The sequence below is a fragment of the Giraffa tippelskirchi genome, chromosome 1 (genome assembly GCF_054371585.1).
Source record: "Giraffa tippelskirchi isolate mGirTip1 chromosome 1, T2T-mGirTip1v1.2.pri, whole genome shotgun sequence".
Taxonomy (NCBI): Eukaryota; Metazoa; Chordata; class Mammalia; order Artiodactyla; family Giraffidae; genus Giraffa; species Giraffa tippelskirchi.
The window spans coordinates 148,445,795-148,470,446 of NC_137275.1; the positions used below are offsets into that span (position 1 = coordinate 148,445,795).

The 24,652-nt window shown below is 36.9% G+C and overlaps 1 protein-coding gene and 1 long non-coding RNA gene across 21 annotated transcripts in view; one reads left to right on the plus strand and one right to left on the minus strand.

Annotated features, from left to right (window-relative positions):
* CCDC171 (coiled-coil domain containing 171) overlaps positions 1-24,652 on the minus strand; it is a 351,005-nt gene that overhangs the window by 206,198 nt on the left and 120,155 nt on the right. For all 20 annotated transcript variants that reach the window (XR_014056567.1, XR_014056570.1, XR_014056569.1 and 17 more), the window contains 6 exons: positions 22,661-22,763; positions 10,502-10,608; positions 8,545-8,634; positions 7,538-7,738; positions 4,805-4,972; positions 2,849-3,037 (listed from right to left, as the gene is read on the minus strand). Coding sequence is in view for 14 of the 20 variants with exons in the window: in XM_081499610.1 (XP_081355736.1) it covers positions 2,849-3,037; positions 4,805-4,972; positions 7,538-7,738; positions 8,545-8,634; positions 10,502-10,608; positions 22,661-22,763 (858 nt within the window). In the remaining 6 variants the exon portion in view is untranslated. The remainder of the gene's footprint in view (positions 1-2,848; positions 3,038-4,804; positions 4,973-7,537; positions 7,739-8,544; positions 8,635-10,501; positions 10,609-22,660; positions 22,764-24,652) is intronic.
* Positions 1,440-9,639, plus strand: LOC145510022 (uncharacterized). The gene is made up of 4 exons (XR_014056622.1): positions 1,440-1,514; positions 4,537-4,961; positions 8,930-9,017; positions 9,176-9,639. It is a non-coding gene; the product is annotated as an uncharacterized LOC145510022 (long non-coding RNA).

The following is a 24,652-nucleotide window of genomic DNA, read 5'->3' on the forward strand; positions in this document are numbered from 1 at the left end:
AGAGACTCAGGTTCAATCCCTGGTCTGGGAAGTTTCCACATGCCACAGAGCAATTACCCCGTACACCACAACCACTGAGCTTGTGCTCCAGAGCTCGGGAACCACAACTACTGAGCTCTTGTGCCAAAACCACTGAAGCCCATGGGCCTTAAGGCCAGTGCTCCACAACAAGAGAAGCCACTGCAATGAGAAGCCCACACCCACAACGAGACACAGCCCTCACTCTCTGCAACTAGAGAAAAAGCCTGTGCAGCAACAAAGACCCAGCACAGCCAATAAATAAGTAAATAAATAAAATTTATATAATATTCTGGAAAAGGTAAAACTGTAGGGATGCAACAAACCTGCAGTTCCCATATACAGTCAGTTGTTTTTTCTCAAAGGGACTAGGGATACTAAGTCAGGAAAAGTAAAGTCTTGAATAAATGGTGTGGTAACAACAAATGCAGAGAGAAAATGAACCTCAGCCTCCATTTAACATCATACACAAAAATTAATTTGAGATGGATTACAAACCTAGACAAAAAAGCTAAAACTATAAAACCTCTAGAAGAAATGATATATTATCTTCAGAATCTTGGAGAATAGAAAGATTGCTTACCACATAAAAGTACTCAAAAGAGAAAAAGTTGAACTTCACCAAAATTTTAAAACTTGTGATCATCAAAATAAATACTAAAAAATGAAAAGGCAAGTGAGATACTGAAAGAAAATATCTGAGATACATATGTATGATAAAGAATTATATCCAGAATTTATAAAGAATGTCTGAAAATCAATAATAAAAACACAAACAACCCAAATTTTTAATGTATAAACACCTGAAGAGACACTTCACAAAAGAAAATATGTAAATGACAATAAGAACATAAAAAGTGCTCAACATCACTGATCACCAAGAAAATGTGAATTAAAATCACAATGAAATTCCATTTTAAAACAACTAGAATGGCTAAAATTTAGAAGACTGACAATGACAAACTTTGCAGAGGATGTAGAACAATGAAAATTCTCACACACTGATGGCAGAAATATAAAATGATAGAACCATTTTGGAAAAAATGTCTGATAGCTTTTTTATAAACATACATCTGTCTTATAAATTAGTGTAGTTAAACTACACTCTTAACTACAAAATGAAAACATATGCCAATAAAACAGTTAAACAATAACATTTGCAGCAATTTTGTTTACAATAGCCAAAAGCTGGAAAAAAAGACAAATATCCATCAATTCACAATTTATCAAACTGTGGTATAATTATAAAATGGAATACTACTCAACTATAAAAAAAGAATGAACAACTGATAAATACAACAAGGATGAATATTAAAAAAAAATATGTTGAGGGAAATAAGCCAACCACCGAAGAATACACACTGAATGATTCCATTGTGAGGAAATTCTAGAACAAAGGAAAATAATCTATGATGATAGGTATCAGAACATAGGAACAATGGGTGCCTGTGGGGAGTGGAAACCGACTGGAAGAGAGCACAAGAGAGCTTTCTGAGGTAATGAAAATGTTTGAGGCTTAAACGGGGCGATGGGTACATGGGTACTCACACTGATCAAAATATCATACTGTATACTTAAAATCTGTTCACTGCATGTCAATGTTATCTCTAAAAAATTTATTTAGGTCTCTTCAGTGGTAGGAAATGCAGAAGATATCACATGGCATCCTGCATGTAGTGAACAGAAGGCCACTTTTAGAGAGTGTATGCTGCTAAGTCGCTTCAGTCGTGTCCAACTCTGTGCGAACCCACAGACGGCAGCCCACCAGGCTTCCCCGTCCCTGGGATTCTTCAGGCAAGAACACTGGAGTGGGTTGCCGTTTCCTTCTCCAATGCATGAAAGTGAAAAGGGAAAGTGAAGTCGCTCAGTCGTGTCCGACTCGTCACGACCCCATGGACTGCAGCCTATCAGGCTCCTCTGTCCATGGGATTCTCCAGGCAAGAGTACCAGAGTGGGGTGCCATTGCCTTTGAATTCATTCAAATTCACAGAGAAAAGCTTAACTTCATATGCGACTCAAATGCTTGGGAAAACAGAGTGGTTTTATTTTAAGCAACTGGAAATTGTTTATTGGCAAATTTTTAAAATGTGGTTTCTTTTTTTAATTAGACTTGACAATATAAGAATGAGTGGATCAAATAAAGAGGTTAAAACTGAATCAACTATGGGAAGTCTATATAAAAAAGTATAGACTGTCATTATTTCTGATTGGGCAGGAATGAGAGTTAACAATATAAAGTATGTTGATAATATCTTGCATAAGAAAAAATATGATTCTGTTAACTACACATAACTTCTGTTCTCAACTGAATCTAACACAGAGGACATATTACCTCTCACAACCAATAGTTTTGCTATAGGATCTATAACTATAATTCAAGTTCTTCAACATTAGGAACTACACCAAATTTCAATCCCAAATGAATTAAAATGATGGTTCACATATTAACAGAAATCTCCACAAATGGAATAAACTGAATCAAAGTATATCTACACTAAAACTGATAATATTTTACCAAAATGTCTTAACCTTTATTTTTAAAATGAAGGAAATATAATTTTAGTATTTAACTGATCTGTGCATTTTTAACCAGAAACCCATCTATTTTCAAACTTAAGTGAGACAATCCTTCCACCTGAGTTCGTGCATATACATGTATGCCCATTTGTGTACGTGTCTTTGCACAATCACATGTACATGTAACCCAAACAAGCAAGTTCTGTGTGGTTCTCTGAAATTTTAACTGACTTGGTATTGGTATTAAAAGAAAACACTTGAAAGTAAAAGATCGAGCATCCTATTTTTAAAGCTCTTTGAGGCAGTAGCATACCTGTGCCCTCTTCTGTACCTCCAGGAGGAGTTCAGAGTACTGCAGCTCCAGTTCCTTCTTTTGTTTGTGCCAGCAGCTCTCCTGGGCTTTGATCTGCTCTGCCACTTTGTTAAAGGTATCTTCCTGGGTTTGCTGAAGCTCTTTCATTGTATCAGACTTGTTTTTACAGATATACTCTAGATGACTTATCTAAATGGTGAAATGTAATACAGAACAAGATATGCTCACCAATGTGTTCTTTGTATCATCTCACCCAAAAGCTATTCTAGAATTTTCTACTATATTTTATGCCTTAAGATCATACAAAACTTTAAAGCTAAAATGAAAAAAAAAAAGAAGAAACAGGAGTTAGTAGAACAAAACTATATTTTAGCAGAAAATGTGTCATTTATATGTATAGATGACATCTTTTTCTCTAATAAAATTGTATGTGTGTGCTCACTCAGTCGTGTCTGACTCTCTGTGACCCCATGGACTGCAGCCCACCAGGCTCCTCTGTCCATGGCATTTTCCAGGCAAGAATACTGAAACTGGTTGCCATTTCCTATTCCAGGGTATCTTCCTAACCCAGGGATCAAACCCACGCCTCCTGCATTGGCAGGTGGATTCTTTACCACTATGCCACCTGGGAAGCCCCAATAACTAATAAAGTTACTTATTCTATAATCAATTTTACTGAGAAAATTAAGAAGAATATTTTTACCTCTAGAACCAAAGCTCAAGCTGTTCAGATATTTCAGTGGGAAAGGAAGTATTTAAATGAGATTTATAAATCTACAAACATTTTACATATAATAAAGCAGAATGTTCCAATCATTTTTTATTTCACATTCAAAACACTGGAAAGCAAATCCTCACCATCTAATATGTATGACAATTAACGATGTTTTGAAATTATGAAAAACTATTAAAACACAATACCATATCAGAGAGCTAAAACATGTACTCATTTTAATTATCAGTAATTTGGAAATTTGTTACATACACATTCACAGCTAAGAACAGTATCTCCACTTATCACAATTTATTCCCTTATTTCCTTAATCCTACTTCTCAATGCCTATGACTGTTTGCCAATCAGACCAAGATAAAAATGCTCTCACTCTAAAATTGGGCCAAGATGCTGTTTCATTACTTCAGCAGATTTAAAAAAAAAAAACAACTTAGGGAACAATTTTCCTCTCTGTGTCCCTTAAGAGCAAATGTCACTGAAACTAAGACCTAAAATATAGTTCTGACTAGTTCAACAGACTCAGGATAAGAATCAGTACCTTTAACGGAGAAATACGATGGATTGCTAAGCCACTTTAATTTTCAATAACCAAAAGAAGGTTTTTAATTTTTTTTTTGAAAGACTGAATTCCTAGGTTTGTGAATGTTAAAGGCATGATAAAAGTCCACTGTTTTCTCCTACAATATGTCCTTCTTACTTTCTAAAGCACTGAATGGGTTTTGTAATATACAGTTTGTTCTATTACAAGAAATGTCATAAACATAATTTTTAAATTTTAAGTGCTTTTAAAGTAACATCTCATTATTTCCTGAGCAAAGAATTTTAGGATCATGTTTTTGAATAACTGTATCTTGTTTCTATTTTATGCTAACATAAAGAGTTGGTTTATTAATGTAAATGACTAAGTTCTTTGAATTGCTTCATCAGTAAGATTAATTTATTTTCTTTTAATTAGGTCCCTGTGGCTAACACTGGCTAGTAGTATTAGCATGTCCTGCACAGAAAGTGGAGCTCAGAGACTTCATACAGACTTCAGTCACATTTACATGCCCACAGCAATGGCATCAAACTGAGTTGTAGACAAGCCATAATTAATGGTATTGAATTATTAACACCCAAATTCTTTTTGAAATAAGATGAATGTCAGCCCCTCTTAATGATACTGTGATGTGGACAAATGTCACTGAATTTAATAGAGGAATCTGGTGCCTGAGGACAGTTACCTTCTCATTAGCCCTGTTGAGGTCTACGATCAGGGCATCAACATTCTCCTGCAAGACTGCACAAAGCTCAGACCAAGAGAATTTATCCAGCATGCCTTCTGGTTGTTTTATGAGCACAGAGCCTGCTATCAAGTGCTGATACAAGGTATGAAGGAAGGTAAGCTTCTCCTATGATAAAAAAAGAAATTAATTTCAGTATATAAACACTGTAAGAAGTAAAACACATAATACACATGGTGAAGAATTTATGTCAGAAGTCCTGGAAAGGAATTAAAATACTCAAGTATGGAATATGGTCATCTTGGGGACCTTTTTAACATTCAAAGTTAAACATCAGATAGAAACTTACAATTGCTTACACTTAGTAAAAAATCTCAAGCGTAGAAGCCAGAAGACCTGGGTTCTGAGGCCAGCTCTGCTACAACTGAGGATGTGATCTGAGTCATTGTCTGTTCAGGGTTCACCTTCCTTGGCTTTAACATGAGGTATCTGGACTAGCTGCTTCTAAGCTCTTCTAACTGGAAGTTAACATGGTAATTCCATAATTTTATATTTACATTTGCCAAAAAAGACGTTAAGTCAAAAAACCAAAATAAAGAGTGTACCCAACACTGTTCAAGAAAAAGTTATACCAATATCTGCACTTTACATGCACACAATTACTCAGCTTTCCTCCTCCTCCAGAGATTCTAGTTTACTTACCACTTATAGGAAATCTATCCTAAGCCCCTTAGGCAAAGCAGACAGTGATATGAAAGAGATGGAAGATAGGCTCGTTATTTTCCCCCCACTTAGAAGTTTATACCGGACTTGGCAAACTGGGCATTTGTACGTGTTTAAATATCACAAAGTTAGCAGTCCAAAAAAAAAAAAAACCAGACATAGCTGCCCAAGACATACTTTAAAACTGATCAATTAAAAATATGTAAAAAAAATTTTTCAAATAATATAATTTGCAATATAGCTATTGTTGTAGCTAAACCATCCATTGTTTAATGACCTAGAAACACTATACCATAGAATTATCTAAAAAGCTGATTTCCATCTTGAACACAAAAAAGGGAATTTACTTACTAAAATGCCAAATAGCTCTCATTATAAAACATTTTTATCCTTAAAGTCAAAGAATGGAACTTAAGACAAGGTAATTGTGAAGCTGCAAAATGAGCATTTTATGTAGATAAAATAAGTTCTCTCAAGGTTTTTTAACTGACCAACAGGAAAACTTTAAAAAGAAATTTTAAATTTCTATTTAAAAAACAGGAATTCCAATCTTCCAGATGAGAACAAGTGAATGTACCATATGTAAAAGTTTTGTAGTTAGAAACTGTGGTGAAAGTTTCCAATATATATAAAAATACGTATCTTTCATTCTCTCTACATGTCATCTTAGATTTTTCCAAATATAACAATTTAAAACCCCCCAAAATTTGAATATGTAGCTATATCCACAACTTGAATTAAGATATAAGAAGAATCTTTATAACAATGCATGTATTTTTCTTTTTTAAGCAATTAAAGAGGTCTTTTGCATTTTCAACTAAATTGAGACATTTAAAAATCTTATTAAATATAACTAACCAAACATAATACTCAGGCACTAACAATCTTCCCTCTCCACATTTTGCCAAGTGATCGAGTTCTTCCTAAAGGGTAATTCATTGTGTCGCCATCACGTCCTTTTTGCTTGGGCTGTGATGAACCATGCATGACAATCATCCATTTGGCGTGAAAAGAGAATCTCAAGATCCAAAATCAGTTCACACATGTTGAACCCAACCACAATCCTGTAGACATGCTGACTTTACAATACAGTCAGCCTTCTAGTTTCCTTTACTTTAATCATTATCTGATGTGTAGAACAATTCCAGCCCCTTCATGTGGACACAATTTAAATCCCAGACTGTAAGAAGAGTGAGAAGAATGTTTCCTTTTTACTCTCTTGGCATTCATGTTCATATTTGTTCGAGTAATGAACTCAATATGCAAGACGACTCAGATAAACCAGCTCCACGCTAGCTAGACTAGCTCTACGTCCCATGGGTAAAAGAAAATATAAGATTACAATTCTACTCACACAGGCTCATATAGTATGGAAGAGTCTATCATAATATTTTAAGAAGTCATTAATAAATTAACATGGATAAGCAACCCCCAAGGACATCCAAATAAACTTTTTAACTGTGTGGGACTTGTATTTTTCTAAATTTTGATTAATATCTTACAATTATAAAAAATAAGGCAACTGTCTATTAAAGTAGATATTATTCCTGCTTTGTAAATAAGGAAGCAAAGATGTGGAGAGACCAAACCATGTGGCTTGTCCATATTCACAGTTTGTAAACAGAAGTACCTCTATCCAAGTCAATTCTTTCAGGTTACAAAAAAGATTCTTTCCACCATGTCAGGCTACTAAACTACTGAAATAAAAAATTATTTTGTCACTGACACACAAGACTGTTAGGAGCATAGCTGCTTGAGACAGTATGTTCTAATAGAGAAAATAACTTGTACAAATGATAAAACAGTTAAACTACTTTATTTCTCTCACAAAATTGTATCATACAAGAGTAATGGAATGGCTGGTTTTGCAGCTGGCATGAACATTTCAAAATAGCTGAGAAGAATTTTTTGAATTAAATAAGGGTAAAAAGAGCCACTTGATAGATGTAAATTTCTAAAAGTGAGATTAGTGCGAGGCCTTCCTGACAGTCCTCTTGTCTCAGGTAATACCTCGGTATCCTTATGGAAAGCCTGGGAAAGCTTCTGAAGGTCACTCTCAGATTGGGCTGCTCGCGCCTTTTCCTTCTCCCAACAGTGCAGCACATTCTGCAGTTCCACTTTCAAAGTGTTTATTAGAGCCTCTCTGTCTGCACATTTAGTGCGTAAATGACTTAACTCTTTACTGACATCCGCCAGCTTATCCTGAAGGTCCTGTTAGAGACACCAAACAAAAAGATGGTAGGAAGATTTTCTAAAAAGCTCTTTACAAGAGTTTTCCTTTCAGCTCATTATATTTAAAAAAAAAAAAAATTGGTAGCTCAAAAACTTTTAAATAACATTTAAAAAATAAATCTCCTACATTTACTCTAAGAACATTTACTTCCCAATGACATTTCAAATGCTCGTAGAAATCTCAAATACATGACATAAAATTCTGCTTCACTTTTCAGTCCTTACCCTTAACAGATTTCATTCAAGTACATCCATGACAAACAACATGAACCCACACCAAAAAATTCCAACTCTGAGAGCTGCCTTAGTATAATTTTGCAAAGATGTAGTACATAAAAGCAGCACAAAAAATAAAAGTAAACTGTTGTCCTGGACCTTAGCTAGGTGTGGTCTCAGCCCACTACTAGGTATGATGTACTTAAAACAATGACTCTACTCCAAAATTATGAAAACTGACTCCAAGCACTATGTGCTTACATAAAATATGTTGACTGTGTATTTAAGGTTGGACATCAAATCTTAACACAATTTTTGAATCTATGGTACTATCATTAAATCTGGGAAATGAATTTTTCCTTGAACCAAAACAATTTCCAATAAAGTTTTTTTAATGAAAGATCATTCTTATCTTGATCAACAATAAAAAAATAATTTTAAGCTGTATCTAAACATACTTAATAAAAATAGGAAGATATATTTTCATATAGCACTCCTTAAAAATATTCCCTAGATAATTATATTAGTTTCTTAACACAACAGGAAAAAGCTATTCTAAATAATAATACCTTTATATTTTTAGTGTGAGATTCTATCTTCTGTTTGGTAGAGTCAAGTTCATTAGATGCCTTTTCCTTAGCATTATTCATGTTGCTTAGCTGATGGAAAAAAAATGCAAGTAACTTTTAAAATATTTTCCAAGGGTGGATAACTCAAAAGCTAATCTTTAAATTTTGATGCAATTATTAAATACAAATTATTGATAGTAATTCAGTCTTCAAAATGTATTTCTTTTGGTTAACTATGTAATTTCTGTCACAAGTTCACATGCTAAAAAGAAAAGCAAGCATTCAAGCTTAAAATGCCAGTGATATTGTTGTGTTTTTACCAGCTATCTGGATAAAGGATTTCATTCTTACTGTAAACAATATCTTTATTCTTAAAATCCTACAGGACCAAAATGCCAGAAGCAATGGCATCTATATGGAAAGAAAAAAGGACAGAGCAGAAGACTGTTCTTTCTACATAGTGGTATCCGCAGGTCTCTCACTCCATATGACAACCTCAGGGTCGGTCACATGCAGTCCTACTGGGAAGGCTTGTGGCAGGTCATCAGTTGGTCCTGCTCCGCTTGTGATTTATTTTCTTTGACAGTTCATTCTTCTTTCTGTCAGACTGCTCTTTTTGCTTTCTTTGCAGCCACCCCCTTGGTCTCCCCACTGCTGTCTCTGGCACTGGTTCACAACAAAGCACATTACTAAGCCAAAGCCTGCTGAGTCGACTTTTCAACTGTGCTGAGGATCATGTGACATTCATCCTCCCAAATAACAATTCGCTGTGGGTAATATGTTCTTACTTACCCTGCAGCTTCCAGACCTAGGCCTCAGAAGAGGTGCATAAACTACTAACAATACAGGTTGTCTTGTCTCACTGGGAAAGACGGCAATGTTTGCTCTTTATAGAAATTTAATTATTCCAGTGGTCACTTTCTTTTAAGCCTTTTGAACAATTACAGAAGGCATTAAGAAGACTCATTTTTCCTTTTTTCTTCACCTTAGCAAACTAAAGTAAAATATGGCTCTTTTGAAATGGGAAATATAAGGGTTTCATGGCCTTTGTATTACATGAAACGAACAGATAAACACAGAGGGATAAATACTAAATTCCAGGTTTCGTGACTTGTCTTCAGTTGGAAAAATTGTCTGTTGTTTTACTAACTGTGTTTAACGTAGTTATTTCATATTTTCTAATTTGATAAGATGTAACTAAATAAGCTCTTCAATTTTTAAAGCACAAGTTCATAAAACATTTTAATACCCAAGAAAATTATCAATCCACAAATTAAACAATACAAAAGAGAAGATAACATGTACACCCATGGTTGATTCATGTCGGTGTATGGCAAAAACCACTACAATATCGTAAAGTAATTAGCCTCCAATTAAAATAGATTTTTTTTAAAAATTTAAAAAAACAAAACAAAAGAGAAGATAAATAGAAGCATGAGTTTTTTCAATCAGGAAACCAAAAACCTTCAGGCTACATCAAGCAGATATTTGTTTTTAAAAAACTTCTAACAGTCACTCCCTTTAGAGAATGCAAACTAATTTCTCTCTTTTTTAGTGAGATCTTTACAATTTGTAGAACTCTTAAGCCAAAATATTGCCAAGCCCTACATGTCCACTACCTATTCCAAATCTCATGAAAACACATTAACATTTAAATATTATATTCACTGAGTTGCACAGCTTTTTTATTAAATTAAAATAGACAAATTATGAAGACCAAGAAGTGACAGCCTTTAGAACTCCGAAAATGGTAGTGTGACAGAAGAGCTACAACAACACAAGTGAGACCTGACTTTAGGCCACACAAAGGAAACAGTGACAGACAACTTATTATTTTTTTATCTGTGAGGCTGTCAAATCAACATTCGCAATACTTTTGACCTTGGTAACAAGCGAGTAATACGTACTGCTGCAGGCCGAAGGCTATGTGTGTGGAGCCCAACAGTGCAAGTGTTACCTCATTAGATGCATCTTCCAGCCTGGTCTGGTAATCTGTCAAGGCACGTCGCAAAGTCTCAAGGACAGCAGAGAAGCTGGGAGGTTTATCTTTGTCCCTGTGGATGCCTATAGAAAAATATAGAATGAAAATGTACCATTAAAGTCACAAAGACAACAGTTAGCTGAAAAGACATCATGATACATGAGTAGACTCTTATTCTTCTAAGCATACTGCTGTGTAGCCAAGTATTAATAGATTTCTAAACAAGTGGTCAAATTAAGTTCATAATACATCAAGTACAAATTTATGGCTACTTTGTACCTAAGTCTACCTCGTAGTTTGTAGTAAGCTCTTTTTTTTTCCCCATTTCCAAAGGAACTAAAGCATTTGTACATACCTGTCATCCAACAATTAAATAGACAGTCTATACTAAACACTGTTTGGGGGAGTTAAATATACTTACTTTCGTCCCTGTGTTTCTGTTCAGTCAGGCCTATTTTTCTCAAACAATAATTTCTGAATCCAAGAGCATATAATTTTCTGTTATGCTTAGAAATGATATTCTTCAATCCTTAAAATTCTCAAGTTACAATTTGAAATAAATTATAAAAATACTATTACTATCTACATAGGCCCACATCATGTTTCAATTAAAACTCTTAAAACCGATACCCATTGTAAAAATGTGAGTATTTCCACATTATGCCCTCAAACTATTTTAATTTAGCTAGGACATAAGTTAGTTGAGCTAATCAAGGTCACATGGTTAAACGCAGTTTAAAATATTAATACAAATCATCAAAAGTTTAGCTTCAAAAACTAAACTGTTTGCTTATTGTATTACTCATAAACTGTAAAAAATTAAGTAGCAAATTTTAAAACATACTAAAAGTATAATAATTTCTCCCTCTCATATTTTATAATCTAAATATTAATACAGATAAGAAGCATTCATAATAACTTTTTTATTATTCATTGATTCATTCATTCAACTAATTTAATGAATTAATGTATTCCTACTGTGTACTAATCCTAGACATTAGGTAAATGGAGGTAAACAAGAGTGGTGGAGTCTGTTCTTATGGAATTTACCATCTAAAAAGAAGAGATGAGACAGTAAACAATTACATAAACTCATTCATCCATTCCTCAAATATTCAGTTGCTGGAACTTTAGGGAGAGGAGGGAAGAAGGCAGTAACAAAGGAAAGAAAGGATGAGTAAAGAGGGGAAAGTCTTCGGTTAATAACAGAACAACTTTATTTACCTCAGAGTATTAATGATAATTGTTATTTTAATTTTGAACAAAATATTATTAATAATCATTACATTCATCAAAGTATAATGTAAACACTATCTGAAGTATGGGTACACCTTAGATTTTCTTAAAGAGAAGAATAATAATTAACTGAAAAACCAAAAGTAATGTTGAAACAATACATATCCCAGTGAGAGGGGAAAAAAAGAAGACAGTGCCCTCAGCCATGAAAATGAAGGAGACAGTACTCTTCGTAATGACTATGAGTTGGAGAGACAACTCATTAAAAATTTTATTAGAGGTCTTACCAAATATATTTTTTTTAAATTGCTCTCTTGTGCAAGATTAAAAAAAAAAATGTAATGTATAATTCTTTTATTTTGCTACTACACAAGTAGGCCATGAATAAATCATTCAAGTTCACCGGGGAAATCTGTTAGCTTATACAATAAGGGAGAAAACTTGCTCTTAGAAATCTAGAAGAATAAAATCACCATAATATGGTTGTTGAGGGATAAGGGGACAAAATGCCCTCTTCTTACTGACCCATGCAAATCTTATATTCTACATACAATAAAGTCTCTCTGCCTGAAAATGCTTTCACAATAAAGTTCAAATGAGGTGCAAAGTATGCTTTATGTCCCGGCCACCTTCATTATAAAAAGAAGTACTTACTGGTACCTTAACATGGCAAAGTGTTCACAAGTAAAAAGAAAGGACCCAGGAGCTTACTGACTAAAATGTAATTCAACCTAACAACATCCTAATCACTGTACTATTAGCACCCCAAACAATAAACTATTAAAGCTATCCTATCAGTGAAAGGACTAAAAGCTCACAGATAAAGAACAGTAATAAATAAATAAATAAAGTAAAATTTTAACAGTAGTCATAAATGGTTTTTCAAAGGTCAAAGTCCAAATGAAGAACAGCATGTGTCACGACCATTTGTACTACCATTATGCCAACTCAAAATCTTCTTAGTTTCTCTGTCCTTGTCCCTGTCCACGTATGACTCTTTACATGGGTGCCAGCCTGTACTTTCACATCACTGCTGCCTGTCTCAATCTCTTTCTCACTTTTAAGTAGGCTTCAAGTCTGGGTGCTCAGTCGTGTCCGACTCGTTGTGACCCCATGAACTGTAGCCTGCCAGGCCCCTCTGGGAATCCATGGGATTCTCCAGGCAAGAACAGTGGAGTGGGTTTTCTTCTCCAAGGTCAAGTCTGGGTTCACCTTGCCAAAGCTTTTCCTTGAATTAGTAGCCCACAGAAGGGAGTGAGATGGAAGAAGAGGGTCCAAACCTTCCATTTAAATGTTCCCTTTTGGACAATCTGAAAAACTAAATATTTTTACATGACTCAAATAAACCACTGTTTTTCAGGATGGTGTTATCTATCATCTCAGTAACCCACAGTTCCACAGAAGAAACAGTAAATTATAATGACTGAGGTGAGTCTATTTCCTCCACCTTGTCAACCATTCTATCTACTTCAGTATCCTGCAAGACCTCAATTATTAAGAAATAATGGACAGGACTTTCTAGGTGGCTCAGTGGTAAAGAATCTGCCTGCCAATGCAGGAGACACAAGTTTGTTCCCGGATTCAGGAAGATCCCACATACCACGGAACAACTAAGCCCATATACCACAACTATTGAGCCTATGTCCTAGAGCCTGCAAACCACAACTACTGAGCCCACACACCACAACTACCTAAGCCCACACACCCTAGAGTCCCATGCTCTGCAACAAGAGAAGCACCTGCAATGAGAAGCCCATGTACCACTAGACAGTAGTGATGAGAAGAGAGAGTACTAGAAAGTAACCTAGAGAGTAACCCCTGCTCGCCGCAACTAGAGAACAGCCTGTACAGCAATGAATACCCAACAATGCCAAAAATACATAAATAACTAAAATCATTTTTTTAAAGAAATGGACAGAATATAAAAGACTTTTTAAAAAGATACCTACTATAGAACATGAATAGTCATATTCATCCTCAGAATAGAAAAAAAGAAAACAAAACCCTGTTGTTTAATACTGATTTTTAATCATGTAATAAAACACAGAAAATAACATTCAAATGGGCTTTTCACCTGAAAAAATCTAAATATTTAATACAATTATGACTAAGAAAATCCCTTTTTCATTCTAAAAGCACTGAATCTAAACATTTTGTTGGCAGTTATATTTTACAAGCTCAGACTACATTCCATATATTAACTCATCTTATTTACTGAGATCATAAACATCTTCATTATCTTACAAACATTGGTTCCCATCCTGGAGTTTAAAAAAAAATGGCTTATAACTTCCCTCACATATGGACAGTACTTATTATGTAAGTCCTACTCACCCACCCACTATGTCCCCAGGAAGAGTTCAAAAAATAACTCCTTTACCAACGTTTAAGAAATGTGTTGGGGTGGGGGAGGGGCTGAGCATCTTTGATGAGCTCTGTAGCCTGGTGAGCATCCAGGCACAGTAGCTGGAGAGCCATGGGTAACAGTGGAAAATGATGCCACCAAGCTGGGTTCAGTGAAGATCCTGGAATCTCAAGTGATAGGGTCAAGTGGTGGCCTCAACTTGCAGCGACAAAATAGATATGGTTACCGTAACGGGCAGTGGATTCAAAGTAAAAAACAAAATGGTTTTACCCACAGAGATCGCTAGCATTGGCTACTGATCACAGTATTCCTGGGACTAAAACAGATAGGCACTCTACTTGAATGTTATTCGATTTGTATAAGTAGAACAGTTCTGGGTCTGATTACCAGAAGTAGAAGTTAAATCAACACAAAAGACATCTTGGCCCTCAACCAATTCTGACTTGAGTTTGTTCACAGACCCAGTGCCAGTGGATCCTCTTTAGGAACCTGAACATCTTGCCCAAAAAGATCATACTGCAAATCTATCTCCTAGCCTTCCTCCAAGAAACATGCAACCATTTAGCAGGGTGACCGTGTACTGGGGAAGGGGAGTTACACATACCTCGGACAACTGGACACTGGATTGGAACTGACTCTAATTCCTGGACAGCTAATACGCTATTGTGGTTCACTAGTTAGGGGAGGAGTTTATACAAGAAAGCTTTGGTTAAGGTCTAGCTCCAGTGAGCCTGAGGTGAACCCATACAGTTATTTTCCCATTTCAGAATGCGCTGTTACAAAAGACAAATGCAGGAACTGGCACAATGCCCATACTCGTTACCTGACCCATAGAATGAGGAGCTAACAGAGGAAAACAGAAAAAAAAGTAAGTGGAAGTCACCAAAACTCTGATCTACCCAAATAGTAAATCAAAAGTAAAGCCACATTCCGAGAGAGATTGCAGAGATTAGTGCCTCTGTGAAAGATGATAAAGGGTGGTGACTCCAACCACATCAGCATTCAACTCATCTATCCGGCTAGTGCAGAGTACAGACGGGTCTTAAGGAATGACAGTGAATTACTGAAAGCATAATCACACATGATTCCAATTACAGCTGCAGTTACAGATGTAGTTTCATTGTTGGAGCAAATCAATCCATTTCCAGGAAACTGGAATGAGGCTGTTTCTTCTATCCTTTTAATAAAAACCACCAAAACAGTTTCTTCCTGCTTGCAGGACCAGCAATGTACCTTCACGACCCTACCTCAGAACCACATCAACTCTAGCATAATCCAGTATGTAGAAATCTCCATCAGCTCTCCATTCTGGAAGACATCAAGTGTTCCACTTCATTCTCTACCAAGTTGTATTATTCTGACACCTTGAGTTTAAGCAGGCCAAGTCTGGCAGGTCCTTACAGGTGAATGATAGTGTAAGCTTTTAGAATTTGGGAAAAAAGCAAGCCATCCTCTACAGACAAGTATTCTCTTGAAAATCAGCTTTCGACTCGTTACTGGTCCTTAGCAGATACTGCATTTATACCCCCCAATTTAGCCTGTGACCTGAGTTGCCCATGATAAAATGGTTTCTGTCAGATCTACCAACCCCATTAATTTGAGTATGCATGATAGCACTCTATCTCAAAGGAAGGTGGTATATACAAAACTGGGTTCAAACAAATCCTGCAGACACAAGCAAGCTGCATGAAAAAGTAACCCAGATTTCCTATTCTTGTTACATTGCTTCTTCTGTTTTAACCTATATCCTGAACCTGTGGACAAGTTCCCTATAACCAGTTGACTAATGTGGGGCGGGGGGGAGAGAATGGGCTTGTTATATAGATGTTTCTGTATGATGTGCTGACGTTACTCAAAAGTATTGAACTTCCCTGGTGGTCCAGTGGCTAAGAATCCACCTGCCAATGCAAGGGACATATCCTCAATCCCTGGTCCAGGAAGATCCCACATGCTGTAGGGCAACTAAGCCTACATGCTACAACTACTGAGTCTGCACTCTAGAGCCTGAGCTCTGCAACAAGAGAAGCTACCATAATACGAAGTCCACACACCATAACTAGAGAGTAGCCCCCACTAGCTACAACTAGAAAGAGTCTTCGTGCAACAATGCAGACTCAGTGCAGCCAAAAATTAATTAACTTTAAAAAAAAAAGTAGGCACTGCATCATGACAGTCCTACTCAAGGGTGGCCTTGAAGGATGGTGATGAAGCAAAAATCCCCTCCCAGTACGCAAAACTTCAAGTACTGGACCTGACTATCATTTTGTCTGGAATGAGAGATGATCAAAGGCACAAATATACACTAATCTGGAGGTAGTAGCTAACAGACTGGCTGAACGGTCAGGGACTCCAAAAAATGATAAGAAAACCAGTCCCAAGGTGGTCAGGGCAAGTGTGTGGACAGATCTCTTAAGATGGGCACTATGCCCCAATCAACTGAGGTAGAGGAGGATCTTAATAATTATCAGGAGGACAAAATGAAGTATTCTGTGGGTGTCAGCTAGCATATTTTCCCAGTCACTTTTCTCCCTGCTCATTTTTGTCACCCCTACAACACAAGAGTCACAGCAGCAAGAGTGGAGGGAAGACATCGGCTCGGCAACATGGATCTTCACTCACCAAGGCTGTCAGGATTACAATTCCTGTTAAGTGCCAGCTCCATCAATACTAAAGACAAACAATGAATCCATGATATGCCACCACTCCTGACTGGCACCAGCCATCTACCTGGGGCAAGTTGATTATAGTTGCCACTTATCATTTCCATCATGGAATAAGCAATGCTCATTCTTACTAGACACTTATTCTAGAAAGGCATTTTCCTTCCCTGATCATAATATTTCTGCTGAAATTGTCATCCACGAATTTACAAAATGTCTTATTCACCATCATGTATTCTTGATCATAATATTTCTGCTGAAATTGTCATCCACGAATTTACAAAATGTCTTATTCACCATCATGTATCCCATAGGATTGCTTCTGACCAAGGAACTCATTTCATAGCAAATTAAGTACTATGGAAATGGGCTCATTTACCTAGAATTCACTGGGTTCAACCCTTGGTCAGGGAACTAAGATCGTACATGCCACATGGTGTGACCAAAAAAAGTTATTTAAGAAGTTAATGGACAAACAATCCCACTTCTGTATATCCAAAAGAACTGAAAGCAGAGCCCAGGTGAGATATTTCTATACCCATGTTAATAACAGCACTACTCAAAATAGCCAAGAGATGGAAGCAACCGAAAGGTCCATCAACAGATAAATTGATAGACAAAATGTGACAAATACATAACAATGGAGTCTTGTTGTTGTTCAGTCATTAAGCCATGTTCAACTCGTTGCAACACAATGGACTGCAGCATGCCAGACTTCTCTGCCCTTCACTATCTCCCAAAGATTGCTCAAACTCATGTCCACTGAGTCAGTGATGCCATCCAGCCATCTCAGCCTCTGTCAACTCTTTCTCTTTCTGCCTTCAATCTTTCTCAGCATCCGCGTCTTTTCCAATGAGTCAGCTCTTCCCATTAGATGGCCAAAGCACTGGAGCTTCTGCTTCGGCATCAGTCCTTCCAGTGAATATTCAGGGTTGATTTCCTTTAGGATTGACTGGTCTGATGTCCTTGTAGCCCCAGGGACCCTCAAAAGTCTTCTCTGGTACCATAATTTGAAAGCATCAATTCTTCAGTGCTCAGCCTTCTTTATGGTTCAACTCTCACATGTGTACATGACTACTGGGAAAACCATAGCTTTGACTATGGTTGACTACTGTTTTCTCTCTGATCCAAAGCACTTTGTTGGGAAGGTGATATCTTCACTTTTTAATACACTGTTTAGGTTTGTCATAGCTTTTCTTCCAAGGAGCAAATGTCTTTTAATTTCATGGCCAGAGTCACCATCTGCAGTGATTTTGGAGTCCAAGAAAATAAAAGCTGTCACTCTTTCTACTTTTCCCCCTTCTATTTGCCATGAACAGAGGAGCATGGCAGTTACAGTCCATGGGGTCACAAAGAGTCAGACACGACTGAGCAACTAAGCACAGCACAGCAAAATTTTATGTGTAAACTTGACTGGGCTACAGGCGCAGATATTCAGTTAAAAATTATTTCTGGGTGTATCTATGAGGCTATTTCTGGACGAGACTGACATTTGCATCAGTAGACTGAGTAAAGCAGACTGCCCTCCCCAATGTGGGTGGGCCTCACCCACCCCACTGAAGGCCCAAATAGAACAAAAGGCTAAGAAAGAAAGGATTCTTTCTGTCCACCTGACTATCTTCAAGCTGGAAACCAGTCTTCTCCTGCCTTTGGACTCAGACTCAGACTGGAACTTACACCATCAGGTCTCCTGTTTCTCAGGCCTTTGGAGTCAGACTGGCTCTCCTGGGTCCCCTATTTCTCAGTCACCTTAATTGTGTGATTAGTGAGCCCACTGACTATGTTAGAAATGTGGAGCCCTCTTACTGTGGTCACTCCCTTGGATTTCACAAACCAAAGCTATGAGCACGATAAAGTAGGACAAGCTTGGTTTGTAAACCTCAGTAAACTGGGAGGTAAGTGAAGCAAGCAAGAAGAAACTGGCAAGTGACACCAAAGGAGACCTGTGTGCTGCTCTTACAGACATCCTCAGTCTCTCAGTAACCCATGAGCCTCTAATTAAAAGGTACCAGCCACAAGGTTCCTGAGGACAATTAAAAGTCTCAAGAAGATACTAGATCTAGGCAATAATCCTTTATGAAGGATGGAAAGGAGGAGAGATGAGAGGAAAAGTACCACTTGATGTCCTGATTTTCTTAAGAACAGTCCCTTAAGCTGCCCGATTCCTGAGTGATATGTACATACCTAAAGGCACCAAATGTTCTTGCTATTATTTCCTAGGGTCCTTCAGCCTCTCCTAGTAGAAAGCAAAAGGATACTTCTGGAGTATTACAAATGATTTCCTCAAGGAAGGAAAGGTTGAAGAAGGTTGGAGGGGTTCTGTCTCAGTCAACACAAAAGTCAAGCTGCCTGAGGAGGATCTAAGAATGAGTTAGAAGAAAAACTTTCTTTCATGAACCTAATGAAGGAAAAGTCACATTCTAAAGGTGAAACCGTAAAACCATAGTAGGAAGAAACACTTGAGGCAGAAAGACTACATGGGTTCAAAGTGGGAAAGGACTTCTCCCTTATACACACTCTAAGAATTTCTATCAGAAAAAAAAATGAGTTATGAGCAGCTGTCATGCAGCAATTTCAGCAGAAAGTAGAAAGCAGAAATAGGAAATAAATGTCCATGTTTGATTAAATTAAGGTCATCTTATCTAATAATAGTAGGCAATCAAGGTAGCATCTCCATAAGGCATGAAAGATGGTGACATCATTTCCACTGAAGACAGAAAGTCAGTCTTCTTGACTCTTTATGGACTGCTACCCAAAAGGCTGCTAAAATCTTGAAAGAGATCCCATGACTACCTTTATAACCTCAAAAATTATCATTTAAAATAGAATATTGACCTAGTTAATTCATTCATGCTTTTATTCATTGAATAAATGTCTGAGTGCTTCCTTTGTGCCAAAGTATTGTTCTGCCTGCTTAAAACCCTTTAGTAAATGAAAGAGACAAAGATCCTTGCCCTCATGGAGCTTGGATATTATGGTGGTTGATTTTATTGCCAACTTGACTGGGCTAAAGGATGCCCAGAAAACCAATAAATCACTTTTGGATATGTCCATGAGAGTGTTTCTGGGATAGATCAGCATTTGAATCAGTAGACTAAGTAAAGAAGATGTCCCCTCACCAACATGGGTAGGAGAGGCAATATCCAATCTGTTGATTTCCCTTACCTACCCCCCACTCTTAGCCCCCTCCTCCTCCCACCCCAAAGAACAAAAAGACAGAAAGAAAAATTCTCTTTTTTCCTAACCTGAGACTTCCATCTTTTCCTGCCCTCAGACATCCTACTCCTAGTTTCTGAGCCCCAGGTGCCCCCAGTTTCTCAGGCCTTTGGACTCATACTGAATTATACCACTGCCTTTCTTGGTCCTTCAGCTTGCAGAGGAAAGAACACGAGATTTCCTAGCCTCTATAACCATGTGTGCAAACTCCAATATCTCCTCTTGTGTGTATCTATATATATCTCATTTGTTCTATTTCTCCAGAGAACTTTGACAATACAGATACAATAAAAAATGCACCACATAGTTTGTCAGAAATGCTCAACAACAATAAGTGCCATGGGGAAAAAAGGGAGAGAGGTAGAGAGGAACAAATTATTTGGTCATCGTGTTGCTGAAGCCAGGGTTGACACAGTAGGCAATCGTAATTGTTCAGGCTCTTTCACAAAATGTTGAGCAATAAGGTTTATTAATTATATCCCTCTTTGTTAAGTGACAAAAATCCAACTTGAGCTGGTATGAGCAGAAAGGGAGTCCATTATGGTTATATAGGACTATTTGATGGAAGCCAAGAGCAAGAATAAAATTAAGTCCAAAGCAGGTATGTGAATGAGTCAGGTATCAAAGGGAAGAACTGGCATACTCAGAAGAGTTCACTGGGAAAAAAATTTTATGAAGATTTTATAGAAATGTAAGCAGGTTAAGAGAATAAAAAAGATATGATGAGACACCACAAACCAGCAAGACTGGAAAACCAATACCATGGAGACGCCTACAGGGTCAAGTGGAGGTAACGCTATTATCATAGACCAACACAAACCACAGCTGTGGAAGAGAACCCGCTTGACAGGAGCTGCAGCCACCAAAAATGAAACCCCTGTCAGTAACACACTGGAGGGAGCGGGTGAAATAAACACCGTGACGTTCTCTGCTTTCCTATCTTCCTCCACCCTCTTAATCTCCTGCTGGTACACCCACAATCCAGATCCAAACCCCAAGCCAGAGGGCAAACGAGCCCAGATCATGCAGTCCACAGAGGTCAGCCTCCACAAGGCAAAATAGAGACCGGAGGAGAATGATTCCAGGGTGGGTAAAACAGTGAATAATATGGAAACACAATATGGAAACAAAGCACAATATGGAAACAAAGACCACAATAACAGAACAGAAATCACTAATTCAACACACAATCCCTTTCCCGGGAACAGGAAGTTCAAAAAGGATGGTCACTGAAAGATGAGAATAAAAAGAAAAACTTTATTAGAAGACAATTCTTTTTCTATAGGTTTAGTAATAACTTATGAGTTCCTTTGTTATCAACTATTTAACTTTAAACCTCAAAGGAGACATGACCTCATTATTCTTAGGTTTTCTAATTCAACTCTGCACATTGAAGCATTAAGATATGCTATGATAATAATTTAACAATTTTAAAGATCCTTAAAACCATGAAGCAATGACGCATCTGAATAATAAAACACTATCACTGAAAAAGAAAATTTTATTCCTCAAAGCTTTAGCAAATACAATTGAAAAGTGGATATCTGTATTTATACATCACTTTTAATACACCTTGATTTTACAGTGACAAACAATGAAATACTAATGCTTTTGGAGAAAGTTTAAATAAAAACAAAGAAAGTTAAAAATAGATAACAGCAAATCTCACTCAATTTCTAATGGATCACCAACAGAAATCTGCAGATTCATAATGTGAAATGGGCCTCCATCATATCTTTCTTCTTTTATAAGGACAACAAACTTTTCTGAACTTAAGCCGTTTTCTAAAGAACTTATTTGTCAAATATGCTTGATTCCTTTAGAAAAACAGTCTTGAAGCTATTTTAAGGTATAAGGAATTGAATTTTACATGCTTTTTTGAAAAATATAACTGACTCAGAAAGCAACTAAATAATCTGAGGCTGATAGTACGCCAAAAGAAAACTGAGGTAGAAAAGTGAAAGTATGTAAGTCAAAGCTACTATAGCACACATAATGGCATACACACGCAAAAATTAAGGAAGTAGAAATCATGGAATGGACAACATTCATTAGTAACTAATACTTTTTGCTAGATACCAAAATATGTCTACCCGATATACAATCTTTATAGCTCTCTATCATATTACGTGGGCTAATACTAAAACCAAAGCATTTTACCTAAGCACTCATCTGGAGAGTATGTACACTGTGGTAGGAAATGAAGGAGAAAACCAGACTGGAAAGCAGCAGCAAAGAATATGCACTGTGTTACAGCCTGTGTCCTACATAACCTTTTGAATACATGACCTTTAAGTTTCTGAAGGTTGCCTCAGAATTTGGCTCGGGTTGATGGAAACATCTGCTCCCCTTGCAGGTATACTGTATGGACTTTCTTCTCAGTTGGATTCAGAACACAGCAAGTGAGCCCTTGTCTGTCCAATCACACAGACACCAACACTTGTAAATCAAGTTTGGGGAGGACAACAGCAGGTCCACAGTCCGTCACCCTTTCGCAGCCAGCTAGGCCAATTGACTGCTGTGAGAACTGCTCTTATCATGTCATCAAATCAAAACATGTTGAGATGAGGGACTATAAGAGGCATCTGCAGAATTCCCAAAATGTAGTGACTTTGGAACATTGACAGATGCATCTGTCATTTTACACCTTCAACTAACCTGATGTCCACTGGCCCGACACAGGAAAACTGTCCAAGATCGATTCCAATTCTTTCACGTTATTTTCACATGTCTCTACTAGAAAAGCCTGGTGCTTCTTAGCCTTTTAATTAAGAAACAAAATTACACATAATAAGGTCATGCATTATAAGAGTTGCAGATTTTTTGTGTGAATACATATAGCACAATTAAGTATAAATGAGCTAATAATTACTCCATTCAAATCTATTATTAATAAACTTCTTTCTGTCTTAACCATACCTTTTACTTGGCTTAATGCAACGATGTGTAAGGTCTCAGTAACAACTGACTGAGGCCTCAGTACCTGGCATAATTCTCAATACTCTAACATAGCAATTCTTTCTATCATCACAACAAATCTATGAGGGAAGGGCCATCATTACCTCATTTTACAGATAAGGAAATGGAGACATGGAGAAATTGAGGAAAATTTTAAAAGATTATGCTTGCAGTCATGTAGCAAATTGCCAGATGGTGGTCAAAAGTGAATGTAGTATGACAAATTAGAAGGAACTGTAGCAGACTACTCAAGAGGTGATGGCAGCTTAGATTAGGGTCTTAGCAGAGAAAAGGGGGTATGGGAGTATATGGACTGAAGGATGTTGGAGGGCTGCATACTTGGAAGATAGAATGGCCAACCTTGGTTAACAGTGCATTAGGTTAGATTACATTGACTGGATTGGGTTGGATTCAATTGGACTGGATTCGACTGGACTGGATGAGGAAATGCTCAGATAAAATCAGTAGTCAAGACTGATCCCAAGGTTTCAGACTAGAAGAACTGGGTGGACTTCAGCAGCTGAGTAAGAACCATGGAAGTAGAGAAGGTCTTATTTTGGCTGTTTCTGTTTATTTACCTGTTTGTTTCTGGTGGGTAATGTTAATCATAAATTCTGTTTAGATCATATTCCAGTAAAGCGCTTTTAAAAGACTCCCAGTACCAGTAGACTACCTGGCAAATAACTGACCCTAAATATATTTGAATTAAAAACAATAAATAAAGTAAAAACTATGAGAGGCAGCTGGACACAGTGGTGTAAAGCTCAGAAGAGAGGTCAAACATAGGCTTGAGAATCATCTAGGGATGTGAAGCTTGCCTTGAGAGTGTCTGACAGGAAGTAAAGAGTCTAGGATAAAGCCTAAGGAACTCAGGAATTTAATACTTAGAAAAGAAAATGGCAGCAAAAAAGACTGAAAAAGGAGGAAGAAAAACAGAAGACGATAAAGTCATGAAAACCAAAATAAAAGAACATTTCAAGGATAGAGTTATGTGCAGTGTCACAGAATATTCAAGAAAAACAGAGACTAGCAATATTCCATGTTCACTGGACATGGAAGTCATTGATGACCGTGATGAAGTCTGCTGTAACTCATATTAGAATAGGTCAAAGGAGGAATAAGCCTGTAATTTTTTTGTCTTAGTGACATATAAGAAATAGAAGCAGAAAGTTTAGACAAAACACTTTTGGTAACAAGAGAAGGGGAGGTAAAGAAAAAGGGCAGTAGTTGGAAACAAGAGTGGGATTGGAGAAGAGTTTGCATTTTTTTAATAAGTGAGAAAAAGCATATTTAAAATCTGACGAGACAGAGGCACCAGTAAGGTGTGCTTACAGCAACAAAAGAAATGGGAGAATAGATATTATAGGACAAAATTCATCGTTAAAATACACAAAACTAATAATCCTTTCTTTGGACATCAGTTCAATTATCACTTTTTTGGAAAAGCTATATTTTACTCCTTGACTATGTCAATTAACCCTACTAGATTCTTATCAGCACTTATCAGAGTTATGATTCCACATTTATTTGACAGGTCTTCTGTTAATGTCTATCTCATTGAAAACAAGCTCCGCGAAAGGAGGAAATATGGTCTTTTATTTTTTGTCCTTATCAATGTATCCCACAGACCCAGGCAATACTGAATACATACAATAAGAGTTAAATATCATATTTAACATGCTAAAACATGCT